Genomic DNA, 16,094 nt, shown 5'->3' on the forward strand with positions numbered 1-16,094 from the left:
TTTTAACTAGAAGACATAGGTCTATTTACATAATCACAATGTATACCTCAGTATTAGAATATGAGGTGAAATTCTCATAAGGATATTTCACTGTTTTTGATAATTATATAAGACAATGTATAATTGATATGTGACTTATATTCTGTATTGCATTATATAAAAGCTATAAAATTAATATCTAAATATATAATGTAACATTTCTATCAAATTTATAAAAATAGTTCAAAAAGAATAAGCATTTACAGTATTTATTTTATTCAGTATTGCAGTCAGTTTGCTTACATTTCTTTCTTTATTTACATTTCTCTCTTTTGTATATGTATCTTTTTCTTAAGTTCAGTTTACAGTAACCGATAAGTAGAAATTAGGCAGGAAAACAACTCTCAGGTTGTATGTGGTATCATGCACGTTCTCTGACAATAAATCTGAATCATAAAACACTACAGTGCAGAAAACAGGGTATTTGACCCTTCTAGTATGTACCAAAATATCATTCCGCGTATCCCACTGACCTGCACCGATTCCATAACCCTCCAGACCTCTCCCATTCATGTATCTATCCAATTTATTCTTAAAACATAAGAGTGAGCTCACATTTATATCAGATAGCAGCTCGTTCTACACTTGCACCACTCTCGAAGTGAAGAAGTTCCCCACTAATGTTTCCCATAAACCTTTCCCCTTTCACCCTAAAGCCATGTCCTCTCGTATTTATCTCTCCTAATCTAAGTGGAAAGAGCCTACTTGCATTTAGTCTATCTATACCCCCTCATAATTTTGTAAACCTCTATCAAATCTCCCTTCATTCTTCTACTCTCCAAGGAATAAAGTCCTAACCTGTTTAATCTTTCCTTGCAACTCAACTCCTGAAAATCCAGCAACATCCTAGTAAATTTTCTCTGCAATTTTTTAATCCTCCGGTAGTTAGGTGATCAGAACTGAAAATAAAACTCCAAATTTGGCTTTACCAATGACTTATACAACCTAACATCCCAACTCCTATACTCAATACTTTTATTTATGAAGGCCAAGATGCCAAAAGCTTTCTTTACAACCCTGTCTACCTGTGACACCACTTTCAAGAATTATGTATCTGTATTCCCAGATCCATTTGTTCCTCTGTACTCCTCAGTGCTCTATCATTTATTGTGTATGTCCTGTCTTGGTTTGTCCTTCCAAAACCCAAAACCTCACACTTGTCTGCATTAAATTCCAGCTGCCATATTCTGTCCCATTTGTCCAGTTGGTCGAGATCCCTCTGAAAGTTTTGAAAACCTTCTTCACTGTCCATACCTCTAATCTTAGTACTATTAGCAAACATGGTGAACCAATTTACCACATTATCATCCAGATCATTGGTATAGACAACAAATAACAATGGTCCCAGCACAGATCCCGTGTGTGTGTGTGTGTGTGTGTGTGTGTGTGTGTGTGTGTGTGTGTGTGTGTGTGTGTGTGTGTGTGTGTGTGTGAGTTCAGAAAAGTTCTTTGGCTCACAGTCCAATCTCACTTCTCATCCCTCCAAATTCACTGGCTGCAGGCAATTCTTATACTGTGCACAGAATTTAACATTTATAAAGTTCACCAGGTTTTGATCCTTGAAAGGTAAATGGTTACTGCTCAGGAAGGTACTTGTTGGTTTTTAGAGAGAGATTTGTCATTCCGGGACATCCACAACTGAGGTACTTCCATCAGTCATCTCAGTGTCTTGCTGATGAAACTTGCCCCTTCAGGGATCTCCAGCTGATAACCTCTTTCTTTCAGGTCACCAGAGTTCCTTTTTGTTTCTCTTATTCCAAGTGAAACATTAGACAGCCAGTCCTGTCCTCTTGCATGAACCACAAGGGCTTTGACCAGGTCGTCTTCCAAGTAGGTTTGCCAGCTTGTCCTGTTCTAGTCCCAGCTACTTCTACTGGCTGTAACACTGTACATGTGATCTGTGTGTGTGTGTCTCTCTCTCTCTCTGAGAGAAAGCCTGTTTGACTCTCTCTGCTTGCAAAACCACATGACCCTTTTACAACAGCAGGCTCTCTTCCATACAGCAGTGGCTCCAACATGGTCTTTCATCTGTTGCCTTTTGCAAACAACAATCCATTAGTGAAGTCTCTTGAGCACTCTTCAAAAGCTCTTGCAAAATTTCTAAGGTCCCGATATGTCTAGCATTGGGCTGAGCTCCAGTATTTCAAATAAGACCTGTTTTAAAATGTTTGTATGTGACCTACTCTAACAAACCTTTCCCAATTTATCTCCCAAAAACATATCTATATACTCTGTCACACTTGTATATTTGAACTCTCAGAACACCTTCCAATAATTTACCTACTACTGACATCAGGGTCACCGGCCTGTAATTTTCTGGTTTACTTTTGGAGCCTTTTTTAAACAACGGAACAACATGAGCTACCTTCCAATCCTCCAGCACCTCACCCATGGCTAAGGACATTTTAAATATTTCTGACAGGGTCCATGCAATTTCTACACTAGCTGTCAGGCCTGCGGGATTTATCTACCTTTATTCGCTGTAAGGCAGTAAGCACCTCCTCCTCTTTCATCTCTAATATGACACAACTGCTTGTTTCCTTTCCTTCCTTATAATCTATGCCAGTTTCCTGAGTAAATACTGATGCAATAAAACTGTTTCAGATCTCCTCTATCTCTTGAAACTCCCCACATACACGACCACTCTGATCTTCTAGGGGACCAATTTTGCCCCTTTCTATCCTTTTACTCTTAATATACTTATATAAATCATTCAGGATTACCTTCACATTATCTACCAAAGCAACCTTGTCTTTTTTTTTTAAGCCCTCCTGATTTTGCTCGAGGTTTTTCTTGCATTTTTCTATACTCCTCAAGTACCACATTTGCTCCATGTTGCCTAGATCTGCTATACACCTTCTGAACCAGATTCCCAATATCCCTTGAAAACCAAGCTTCCCAAAACTTTCTAACCTTGCGTTTGATCCTGACAGGGACGTACAAACTCTGTACTCTCAAAATTTCTCCTTTGAAGGTCCTACACTTACCTTGTATATTCTTGCTGGAAAACAACCTATCCCAAACTACGCCAATGAACTGATCCTTTAAAGTCACCTGGACCTCTATTTTACCTACATCCAATTTAAATCAGAATACTGAAAAAAATAACTTGAAGCTACTGGAAACAGGTCAGGCAGCATCTCTGGAAAACAAAACTGCCCAAAATAGTTAAATGCTTCAAACGTTTTCTGGGCTTCAAACATCTATAGATTTTTAAAAAAAATCAATATCACAATGCAGACCCCAAAAAAGGTTTTGTAGCCACTAATGTATCCCTGTCCCAGGTAACCATATGTAATTGAGTAAGACTGTCTGCAAACCTTCAACGTTTTGATTTTGCAGTATCACCAACACTACCCATTCCATCCTCTGCAAATGGAACTGGCTCAGGTCAGCAACTTGGTTGGTGTAGTGGAGTTCGGTAAAAGGTATTTCTGCACTGTCGCACTCTATGACTATAGCATCACTGACTCCACTGATGTCTCAACATCTTGGTTACCCTTTGGTCTTAACCACCCATACTTGTTTATTCCCTGCATAAAGTCAAGGTGTTCCAAAACTCTGGTCCCAACTTACATGAGGACCTATTTATAGCCACTTCACTTGTATGCACCTCTGAGATTACCAAAAAAATGAATTTTAAAGTTGAAGGAACTGCTAAACCAAACATAAATGTTAGTTATTGAGAATGAGCAAGATGGTTAAACAGGTCCTTGCACTAGAGATTTGAAACATATCAAGTTTATAGAGGGTGGAACAAATATGACTGGTCAAGTCTACATTAAAATGGTTCAGATTTGAGAACAACAAAGATGTGGATGAGACATCAGTGGAGTCAACAATGTTACAGAGGTGAAATGAGTCATTTAGCCTCTTTAACATTATGATTTTAAACAAATCACAATCAGGAACTATACATTTAACTTCCAAATTCTAAGCTTTGGGAATTCCTCCCCAAATCCTTATCTCTCTTTCTTGATTTAAGACGCTCATTAAAACTTCTACTTGCAATCAAGTACCTATATGCCTCAATAACTCCTAATGTGGCTCAGGGCCAAAATTTGTTGGACAATGCCCCTCCACAGCCTGTAATGTTTTACTCTATTAAAGGTCCCAAATATATGATTGGTGCAAAAGCTACAATCCCATTCTTGGAAAAACTGCAGTTAGTTATAACATTTACCTTTTAATTCTGAGGCCCAAAATACTGGCCATTTCCATATATTACATCGCTAATGTTATTTTTAAACCAATACTTTCATTTGAAGAATAAAGTTTATTTATAGGGTCAAATAGTGACAAATTTTAGTTCTAAATATTGCAGCAGACGATGGCTGATTTTTGTTTAAATATTTTCAAATGAACATTAGAAAATTACATTGGAATAGAATAGAATAGATTGTAATCATCTTAAAACAGAAGTCGTCATAAACATACGTTGCGATGGAATGGCTGTGCTTGCAATTCCTCACTTTGAGATTCTGGACAATGAGCTTTGCTTCTGGAAGGCAGTGGGTAAAAGTCACACCTACATTTACTTTCTCAGGCTATTTTGCATCAAATTACATAATGATACTGTTGGACACAGATAAATGGATTACCTGGTCAGCAACTGGCCCATGAATGGGATTGAAAGATTTGGGGCAGGTTTATAAATGTCACATTCCCAATGTACACAAGCTGTCACAAACTGCTTAATGAATTTAAGATTTCACTTTGCTCTTTAGAAATCACCAAAACTCAGTGGCTTGTTTATGATAACAATGCCCCAGCTTCTCTTGAAACTTTATCTGGTGAATTATTGCTCTAACATTCCTACTTGTTCACAGAAATCATCCAACAAAATTGGATGCTTTAAACTCCACGAAAATGATTACTTGGATTTAATGATATTGTACTTCTCTGTGAGAGATATGCATGTCTAAATCTGCTTGTTCCCCTCTTTCACCAACTGGCCTCCGATTCCATGTTGCTCAATCTCAGCAATAACTGACATGTGTTTGAAATCACTGGATTTAAGGTTGAATGTCTTCACCAGATTGAAGGTCCTTTGGCAGTCTGTGGCGTAGAAAAGCTGAGCTTCATTGGCCAGACACTGTGCGTCTTGAATGCTCTAAGTCAGAACCACAAATTTCAGTAAATTGTATTATTTAAACATCACCTCAATTTTAAACTATCCATCCTCCTCCTCTACATATCACCCCAGTCATAACTGCACGAGTCTGACAGGACAGCATCATAGGTCCATCCATCTTTAATGACCTTTCTTAATTTGTAATTTCATAAGTGTTAAGATCCTTAAAAAATGAATGCAACAAGATCTAGACAACATTCAGGCATCAAATAATAAGGTGCCAAATCATGGCCATGTCCAAAAATAGTCCAATTGCATACTTTAACAATCCTCTCTGATTCTGTTACCATTAACATTGATGGGATCAGAATTAGCCAGAAACTTAAGTGAGCCAACAAAGTGGGCAAGTCAGAGGTTGGGATCCTTGTGCAGGAGTTTTGGAGACCTCCTGACAACCCCATGGCATTTTTACCATCTACTAAACTCAAATCAACATGGTGATGCAGCAGTTAGTGCTGCTGTCACATAGCTCCAGAGTCCCAGAATCAATACTGACCATGGATGTTGACAGGATGGAATTTGCACACCATAACTAGACGAGATATCCCTGGGTACTTCTGTTCCTTCTCAAATCTTAAAGATGTGCTGAGAGGTTCATACTAATATGTGGCAGGGAGACTTAAAGGGCATGATGGAAAGAATAAAGACAACAAATTGCTGAGCTCCAAGGAAACAGTGAGAGGGATAATAAGAGTGAAGGGATTATCCTACTGGGAGCTGGTATGAACTTGATGGGCTGAATGACAAATCACAGTAAGACAAACAGGAATATGATGATTAATCTTTCAGAATGAGAATTGCTCAATAAATATCAGAAAGCTCAACACAACCCAAGACAAAGCATGCAAGTGTCACCCAAGCAATCACATTTTCCTTTCTCTTTTCCTCTTAGATTATGGGGTTATCTTCTAATCTCTATGAATCATTCCGGAATCTTTAGATATTTGGAAGATGGATCCATTATCTCTACTGCTGCCTCCTTCAAAACCAAGGACGCACTTCATCAGGTCCTGAGATGGCTTGTTCCCTTTCAGTCCCATTAATTTCTCCAATATTACACTTTTTCACTAATTTCTTAGAACTCCACATTCACTCTAGGCTTGCAGCTTCTGCTATTTCCAGGAGGGTTTCTGCATCCTCCATCATGAAGATAGACATGAAATCTTCCTTTCATTTTTCTGATTTTCTTTTTTTTATATATATATTTTTTTTATTTTTCACATTGTGAGCCATATCAACCAAAATATATACAAATGTTTCTCATTAAATGTACACAGTGGCATTTTCTCCCCTTTTTTCCCCCCCCTACCTTCCCTCCCCCACTTCTCACCTCCCTCCAAACCCATAAAATGTTCAACATATACAATACAATAAACCCATTAAACAATGTCATCACACAATGAAAATAAACAAGAAAAATGTGTCATCTACTTTTACACACTGGATCAAGTTGTTTTGTCATTTTATCATTTTAGGGGGTGGAGGGTCCACGGTAGGCCCTCTCTGTGGTGTACCATGTACAGTTCCCAAATTTGTTCGAATACTGTTACTTTATTTTTTAAATTATATGTTATTTTTTCCAATGGAATACATTTATTCATTTCCATGTACCATTGCTGTACTCAGGCTCTCTTCCATTTTCCAAGTTGACATTATACATTTTTTTTGCTTCTGCTAAGGCTATCATAATAAATGTTTTTTGCGTTTTATCCAATTTGAGGACTAATTCCTTACTTCTTATATTACTTAGAAGAAAGATCTCTGGACTTTTTGGTATGTGATTTTTTGTGATTTTATTTAATATAATTTTCACTTTCTTACATGCCCAAATTGCATGTACTGTTGTTCCCATTTCTTTCTTACAGCGAAAACATCTATCTGATAATGTTGGATCCCATTTTTAAAAAAACTTTTGGGGCGTGATATATAACCTGTGTAACCAATTATAATGTATCATGCAAATCCTTGTGTTTATTATATTTTTCATAGTTCCAGAACATAACTTTTCCCATGTTTCATTTTTTATCTTTATGTTTAAATCCTTTTCCCACTTTTGTTTGGGTTTATAGCTTATTTCATCATTTTCCTTATCTTGTAGCTTAATGTACATGTTCGTTATAAATCTTTTAATTATCATTGTGTCTGTAATCACATATTCAAAGCTGCTTCCTTCTAGTAATCTCAGTCTGTTTCCCAATTTATCCTTTAAATAAGCTTTCAATTGATAATATGCAAACATTGTACCATGAGTACTTCAACTGTTCAAATGCTAATAAATTATTTCCCAAAAAACAATTTTCTATTCTTTTGATTGCTTTTCTCTCCCATTCTCTAAAGGAAAGGTTATCTGTTGTAAAAGGGATTAGCGGATTTTGCGTCAATAGTAATTTTGGTATTTGGTAATTCATTTTTTTTCCTTTCTAAGTGGATCTTCTTCCATATATTGAGTAAATGATGCAGTACTGGTGAGACTCGCCAAGGCAAATAGCGCCTTTGGAAGACTACACAAAAGAGTCTGGAAAAACAACCAACTGAAAAACCTCACAAAGATAAGCGTATACAGAGCCGTTTTCATACCCACACTCCTGTTCGGCTCCGAATCATGGGTCCTCTACCGGCATCACCTACGGCTCCTAGAACGCTTCCATCAGCGTTGTCTCCGCTCCATCCTCAACATTCATTGGAGCGACTTCATCCCTAACATCGAAGTACTTGAGATGGCAGAGGCCGACAGCATCGAATCCACGCTGCTGAAGATCCAGCTGCGCTGGGTGGGTCACGTCTCCAGAATGGAGGACCATCACCTTCCCAAGATCGTATTATACGGCGAGCTCTCCACTGGCCACCATGACAGAGGTGCATCAAAGAAGCGGTACAAAGACTGCCTAAAGAAATCTCTTGGTGCCTGCCACATTGACCACCGCCAGAGGGCTGATAACGCCTCAAACCGTGCATCTTGGCGCCTCACAGTTTGGCGGGCAGCAACCTCCTTTGAAGAAGACCGCAGAGCCCACCTCACTGACAAAAGGCAAAGGAGGAAAAACCCAACACCCAACCCCAACCAACCAATTTTCCCTTGCAACCGCTGCAATCGTGTCTGCCTGTCCCGCATCGGACTTGTCAGCCACAAACGAGCCTGCAGCTGACGTGGACTTTTTACCCCCTCCATAAATCTTCGTCCGCGAAGCCAAGCCAAAGAAGACAAAAAGAAGACTGGTGAGCTTTTATATTGTACCAGCTTTTCATCCCACTTATAAAGTTTATGTTCCAGTACCTTCTCCCCTATTTAATCTAGTTCTATCTTAGTCCAGTCTGGTTTTTCCCTTGTCTGGTAAAAATCTGATAAATACCTTAATTGTGCTGCTCTATAATAATTTTTGAAGTTTGGTAACTGCAAACCACCTTGGCTGTACCTCTCTGTCAATTTATCTAGTGATATCATCGGTTTCCCCCCTTTCCATAAGAAATTCCTTATCATTCTCTTTAGTTCATTAAAGAATTTCTCTGTTAAGGGAATTGGTAATGATTGAAATAAGTATTGTATCCTTGGGAAAACATTTATTTTAATGCCATTTACCCTCTCTATCAATGTTAGCGATAATTCTTTCCAATGTTCTAAGTCTTCCTGCAATTTCTTTATTAATGGCTGATAATTTAGTTTGTACAGGTGGCTTAAGTTATTATCTAACCTAATACCTAGGTATTGGATTGCTTGTGTTTGCCATTTAAATGGTGATTTTAAAAAAAAAATTCTGTATAATCCGCATTACTCATTGGCATCACCATTTTTATTTGCGTTGATCTTGTACCCTGATATTTCTTCAATTTCTTATGTAATTCTTTTACTGATACCTCTGGTTCTGTTAGGTATACTATGATATCATCTGCAAATAAACTGATTTTATACTCCTTTATTTTTATCCCTTCCATTTTATTTTCTGTTCTTATCAGTTCTGCCAATGGTTCTATTGCTAAAGTGAACAGTGAGGGAGATAATGGACATCCCTGTCTAGTTGACCTACATAATTTAAATTGGTTCAATTCATATCCATTTTTTTGCCAATGGTCCATTATATAATGCTTTAATCCAATTAATATATTTTTCTGGTACACTGAACCTCTGTAATACTTTAAATAAATTATTCCATTCTACTCTGTCAAAGGCTTTTTCTGCGTCTAAAGCAACAGCCACTGTTGGCTTCCTATTTCCTTGAACTGCATGAATTAGATTAATAACTCTTTTCTTAATAAATCCAATTAGATCTTGTTTTACTATTTTTGTTACACAATCGGCCAATCTGTATGCTAATAATTTTGCTATTATCTTAGAATCTGAATTAAGTAGAAATATTGGTCTATATGATGCTGGTGTTTAGTGGATCCTTCCCTGTCTTTGGTATTAATGTAATTATTGCTGTCTTAGATGAATCTGGCAAGTTTTGTGTTTCTTCTATCTGGTTCATTACTTCCAAGAGAGGAGGAATTAATAACTCTTCAAATGTTTTATAGAATTCTATTGGGAATTCATCCTCCCCAGGCGTTTTATTGTTCGGTAGCTTTTTTAATATATCTTGTACTTCCTCTATTTCAAATGGTTTTATCAGTTTGTTTTGTTCCTCTTGCAATTTCGGCAGTTCAATTTTAGCTAAAAACTCTTCTATTTCATCATCTTTCCCTTCGTTCTCAGTTTGGTATAATTGTTCATAAAATTCCTTAAAGTTCTCATTAATCTCTGTTGGGTTATATGTAATTTGTTTGTCCTTTTTCCTTAATGCCAATACCGTTCTTTTAGCTTGTTCTGTTTTAAGTTTCCAGGCTAATATTTTATGTGTTTTTTTTCTCCTAGTTCGTAATACTTTTGCTTTATTTTCATTATGTTCTTCTCCACCTTGTACATTTGTAATGTTTCGTATTTTATTTTTTTGACCGCCAATTCTCTTCTTTTCGTTATATCATCCTTTTTACTAGTTCCTTTTCTGTACTTACTATCTCCCTTTCCAACTGCTCTATTTCCCTTTTTCATCTTAGTTACATAACATTATCTGCCCTTTAATGAAGGCTTTCATTGCGTCCCATAATATAAATTTGTCTTTCACTGATTCCGTATTTATTTCAAAATATGTTTTAATTTGGCGTTCAATAAACACTCTAAAATTCTGCCTTTTAAGTAGCATGGAGTTTAACATCCATCTATATGTTCTTGGTGGGATGTCCTCCAGTTCTATTGCTAATAACAAGGATGAATGATCAGATAGTAATCTAGCTTTATATTCAGTTTTCCTAACTCTCCCTTGAATATGGGCCAACAACAAAAACATATCAATCCTTGAGTATGTTTTATGCCTACTTGAATAATATGAGTATTCCTTCTCTCTTGGGTGCTGCCTCCTCCATATATCCATAAGTTTCATTTCCTGCATTGATTTAACCATAAATTTGGCCACTTTATTCTTTTTACTAGTCTTTTGTCCAGTTTTATCCAACATTGGATCCAAATTAAGGTTAAGATCCCCTCATATCAATATATTTCCTTGTGTATCTACAATCTTCAAAAAATATCTTGCATAAACTTTTGATCCTCCTCATTAGGTGCATATACATTGAGCAAATTCCAAAATTCTGAATATATCTGACACTTTATCATCCCTGCTGGATCTATTATTTCCTCCTCTATTTTGATTGGTACATTTTTATTAATTAATATAGCTACACCTCTAGCTTTTGAATTATATGATGCTGCCGCTACGTACCCTACCCAGTCTTTCTTTAATTTGTTATGTTCCACTTCAGTTAGATGCATTTCCTGCACAAATGCTTTGTCTATCTTTTCTTTTTTCAGTAAATTTAATAGCCTCTTCCTTTTAATTTGGTTATGTAATCCATTAATGTTTATAGTCATATACTTCAACGTGGCCATCTCATATCCTGTTTACACCTCATTCCCGCTTCCTCACCACCACCATCCCCCTTTTCCCCATTTTCATCTGTTTTCCCTTTTTAAACTCAATGTATGACAACACATTTAAAACATAAAATACACCAACAACTCCCACATCCAATATTCCCTTAACCCCAAATATCTCCCTCCTCTCTGAGTTGCCCCTTATCCCTTGCCAGGCAACCACAACTCCCCTTTCCATTTGGATTGCGAACCTGCTCGCAAGTGTCAACTGATTTCACAGTGACAATTATTCTCTCCCCCTCCCAACCCCTCCAGAAAACACTTATTTTTACATATATAACAAAGTTCTCCCTTTTCTTTCCCCCTTACTTCCTTCCTTCCCTTCTCTTTCCCTTCTTTAGTTCTTTACATATACATTGTTTTTACATCTTTATATATATTTTATCACCGTTCTTCATTCTTATTACTTCTCTTCATCTCTACTTCTTTCCTGAAAGCGTTCTGCAAATTCTTGTGCTTCCTCCGGATCCGGGAGCAGTCTGTTTTGCTCCCCGGGGATAAATATTTTAAGCACAGCTGGATGTCTTAACATGAATTTATATCCATTTTTCCATAGGATCGATTTTGCTGTATTAAACTCCATCCTCTTCTTTAAGAGTTCAAAACTTATGTCTGGGTAAAAAAATATTTTTTGGCCCTTGTATTCCAATGGTTTATTGTCTTCTCTAATTTTATTCCTTGTCTGTTATAGCATGTTTTCTCTTGTTGTATATCTCAAAACTTTTACTAAAATGGATCTTGCTTTTTGATGTGTCTGTGGTTTTTGAGCTTTGTGCCCTTTCTATTTCCATTCCTTCCTGCATTTCTGCCGTTCCCAGGACTTTCGGGATCCATTCTTTTATAAATTCCTTCATATCTGTGCCTTCTTCATCTTCCTTTAGGCCCACTATTTTTATGTTGTTTCGCCTACTATAATTTTCCAACATATCAATTTTCTGAGCTAACAACTCTTGTGTCTCTTTAATTTTTTTTTAATCACTTTCTTTCAATTTTCCTCTTGTTGTTTACTTCCATTTCTATAGCCGTTTCTCATTCTTCCACATTTTCTATTCTTTTCCCTATTTCTGTCATGACGAGCTCTAATCTTTACATTTTATCTCCTGTTCTTTTCATTTTTCTTTTAATTGCACTAAATTCTAACGACAACCATTCTTTTAATGCTCTCATTTGTTCTTCAAAAAAATTCTGTTCATCTGTTTTACCTTCTATCTCTGTGAAGATCTTGGTCTTCTTCTTCTGTGTCTGTACCTATGTTTGTGTCTTCTTCTTCTCTTCTTTGTATCTGTTTCTCTTCTGATTTTCCCGAGTTGCTTGTCTCACTTTGTCGGGCCTCTTCTTGATTGGCCTCTTGTGTTGGTCCTCTTCTTCTGAGATGCTCATCTGTTGAGCCTTCTGCTGCTGCTCCTCTTTCCTTTCACCCCGTCGACTTTCTTTCTCACCTGGTACTTCATTCCCTCTCCTACCACTTTCCTCATCTTCCAGCTCAGAGCCCTGGTGTCGGGCATCCCTCAGTTGGTCGTGCCGTGGTTGCCCTCTCCTTGGCTGAGACCCCTCCCGTCAGTGTTTTCCTTCACCTTAGATTGGGCACTGTGCATTTTTGTTTGGCTCAGAGAGCCATTTTTGCAGTCCACCGGTCGGGGGTTCGCGACTCCGCAGGGCCGTCACCAACCTCGGAGATCGGGCGCTCTTCTCCACCACGGCTCTCTGTTCCTTTGTGCAGGTAAGGCCTTCTCCTTTCTTTTCTGGTATATTTTCTTTTTTTCCCCCGTTGTTTTTACTTTTTCTTTCTGAGGTGTCATTTTCTTTTTCTTCTCTGCAACTTTATCTTTTATTTCTTATATTTTGTATATATTGAACTTTGTCTTTTTTAACTTCTTTTTCTTCTTTTCTGGAGAGGGCTGGTATTACCCTACCGGCCATTACTCCCATCACATGACTCCTCCCTTTTCTGATTTTCTTTAGTTTCCAATTATGTTGCATCATTGCAAAGTAAACACATTAACTTTTGTTAATTTCTTCCTTTTAATATTTCACTGGAAGCTCTTACAACCAGTTTTTGCTTTTTTTTTCTCAACAAAACCACTTCTGTATTCCATTTTCCATTCTATTCAACATCTCAATCATCCATTTTTGAATTCTACAAGCTTTAATCTTTAATTTAATACAATCTCTAACTTCCCTTAATAGCCAAGGCTAGATTACATTTCCTTTTCTTGGTCTTAATAATATGTAAACTAGTTTTTTTAATGTTAGCCATTGCTTTATTGCTGCATTCTTATATGCAGTTTCCTGATCAACCACAACAATCAGTGTGCTGTACGATTTGCTGATTCAGATTTATGACTCTGGTTTCAGATGGAACAAAACTACTTCCTAAATCTCAAAATTTTTAGACAAAATTTATGATTAATGTTCACTTTCTCATGACCTGATACTAGATCTAAAATTCTACCCAACGGTAACATCTAGAATGTCAAGGCTGCAGCTTGCCACCACCAGCTCAAAGGCATGTGGGAATGGGCAATTAATACTGACAATGATGTCCTAAAAAATAATGTAAAAACTGTAAAGCTCAAAAATTATTCATGCCACCCATTTGCACTTCTCCCCTTTACAATTGTGCAATGTTTAAATAAAATTAGCTTAATTTAGAACTTCTGAAAATAGATGCCAATAAAATATTTTTATTTTACTTTGTTTCTGATTCTTCTTTGAAGTGCTGCTTTGCTGTTTAAGAGCAGAGTTTGCATCCTGTCTACTCCACACAACTGGCAGACAGTATACTCAATCTCAGTATTGGCATTTACAATGACCAAACTGTGGTAAACTGTAAAACAGAGGCTATTTTCAGGCTATTTATCACTTTTCGAGCTAATTTCCCCACTTTGAAGAGACTGTCCAGACCAGCTAATACATTTGTGTATAATAAAATGTAAGTGACATTGTGTAGGTCTGAAAATTATCTGGCAGTGCCATCTATGGGAGATGACTTCAAGAATAGTTATTTAATCCTGAGGATCTCTTTATTAATGAGCATGAAGACATTTCTCATACAGTGCAAGTAGGAATATATTTTAAATTAAAAAAAACTCTACTTATTAAAATTAAGAAAATACCTTTTTCCACAAAACATCACGTGCAGAATCATAGAAATTTAGTTAAGGGGGAGACAATCATCCCCATGTTGGCCAGGAAAGGCTAATCACACTTCTCAGCTCTCGTTATATTTCTGCTGGTTACAGGAATTCAAGGGTTTATCCAGGTACACTTTAATGTGACAAAAGTTTCTGTTACCACTTCCTATCTAGGCTTTGAGTGCCACACACCTACAACAATTTGAAAAAGAGGTTTCCTCAATTCTTCTGACCCTTTCTCCCATAATCTTGCAGTCAACCGGCACAGCAGTACGGTGCCAGAGACCTATTCAATCCTCATCTTGGGTGTTTTGATGTGGAGTTTGCAGATTCCTCTTAACACTCAGTTTTCCTCCACATGACAAAGCTGTAAGTAATTGACCATGTAAATTGCTGCTAGTGCGTGGGTGAGTGCAGGGGTGTTTGATGAATGCGAGAGAATTTAAAAAAGAGATTAATGTAACTTTACTGTAAATGGGTGATTGATGGTCTTAGAAGACCAAAGGGCCCCTCTCTGTGCTGTATCTTTCTATGATGACTTATAAAATTCTGTGCAAATGATTTCTGTTCACTATCTAGATTCTCACACATTTGCAGGCACATTATATTGTAAAACAACGGCCGTGGTCATTCCTCAGCTACTCAAAAATCCCAGTAATTTAGTTCTACACAATTTTATCCCAATCTATTCTGAACCCTACAACTTCACTCACACTCGAGCAAAGAATTTCCTTAGCAACCACTTTTTGAGAAAGATTTATTCCAAATATTTAATATTTTTACATAGAGAAATAAAATGCCTTACCAGAAAGGTTGAGTCAATTTCTGCAGTAAGAAGCACAATGCCCTTTTCCTTCTGAAGGTCGGGGTAATGATATATTATGAGCTGACTTGGCGAATTCTCTCCCAAAGACTGCAAAGCATAAGTGAAATCATGGGACAGAGAATCAAGAAGCTTTTTATACCAATGGCTCTTGAGCAATAGGATGCATAATCTCGGCATAAAAAGGGCACAGATGAACAAGAGAAAATAGAATAACATCCACGGATGTCTCAGTATATATTCCCAGCAAAGATTATGCTAATGGTACCAGCTCTCAATGGAGAGAGAAATGTACAAAAAGCCTAGCATTTGCTTTTCATCCTGGAACAGTGAGATGATTAGAGGTCACCTCATTTCATGGCTCAGTATGGAGTGAGCAACTAAGGCCATCTGTGAGGGCTGGTGTTGGGCAAAGTAGGATGAGTGGAGTAACTGCTCAATGCTGAGATAAGTATTAGGGCTGTTTCCTGGCCAGGGCAGTGAATGAAGACCATCGCTAGGTCTGGCAGCAGCTGCTCCAAATGTCAGAGCCTCTAGTCTTTCTCATCTTCTCCTAGATTTGATGGAAGTTGATGGCCATGATGATCACTGTTGTGCTTGTTGCCATAGAAAAATCTCTAGCCTGGGGTGAGCTATGCAGCCAAATGAAGAAGAAGAAGAGATACAAAACCAATTGAAAAGACTGTGGGAGTCACCATCAAATATGTAATTTGTCATAGATCGAGTGCAGCCTGAGTCTGCAATTTAGAAATGGGATGCCCCAGACCTTCCAACACTAGTCTTTACAGACACTCACTGCACAATGCCCAGTAATGATCTTTTCAAATTGTCAGCCAGGATGCAGCCCTGTGTTCCACATCTCAACAAAGTCCACCATTGCTCAACAAACACAGCGGACACAAACATCTCTGTAAATTGCCTTAATGGATGCACAACAGCAAGACACTTAATTATGATGGCACCCTTTCATTATTAAGGGAGCACCAGTGGAGGAACAGAATT

At 37.5% G+C, this 16,094-nt stretch overlaps 1 protein-coding gene across 1 annotated transcript in view; it reads right to left on the reverse strand.

The window, feature by feature from the left end:
- Positions 1–232: 232 nt before the first annotated feature.
- The window catches only part of atpaf1 (ATP synthase mitochondrial F1 complex assembly factor 1), a 31,476-nt gene continuing 15,614 nt past the window's right edge, over positions 233–16,094 (reverse strand). Inside the window, exons 8-9 of the mRNA XM_069938955.1 lie at positions 15,075–15,182; positions 233–5,152 (exon numbers count right to left, since the gene is read on the reverse strand). Coding sequence (XP_069795056.1) covers positions 4,961–5,152; positions 15,075–15,182 — 300 coding nt within the window. The 3' untranslated portion in view covers positions 233–4,960. The remainder of the gene's footprint in view (positions 5,153–15,074; positions 15,183–16,094) is intronic.

Source organism: Narcine bancroftii, chromosome 5, assembly GCF_036971445.1.
Source record: "Narcine bancroftii isolate sNarBan1 chromosome 5, sNarBan1.hap1, whole genome shotgun sequence".
Taxonomy (NCBI): Eukaryota; Metazoa; Chordata; class Chondrichthyes; order Torpediniformes; family Narcinidae; genus Narcine; species Narcine bancroftii.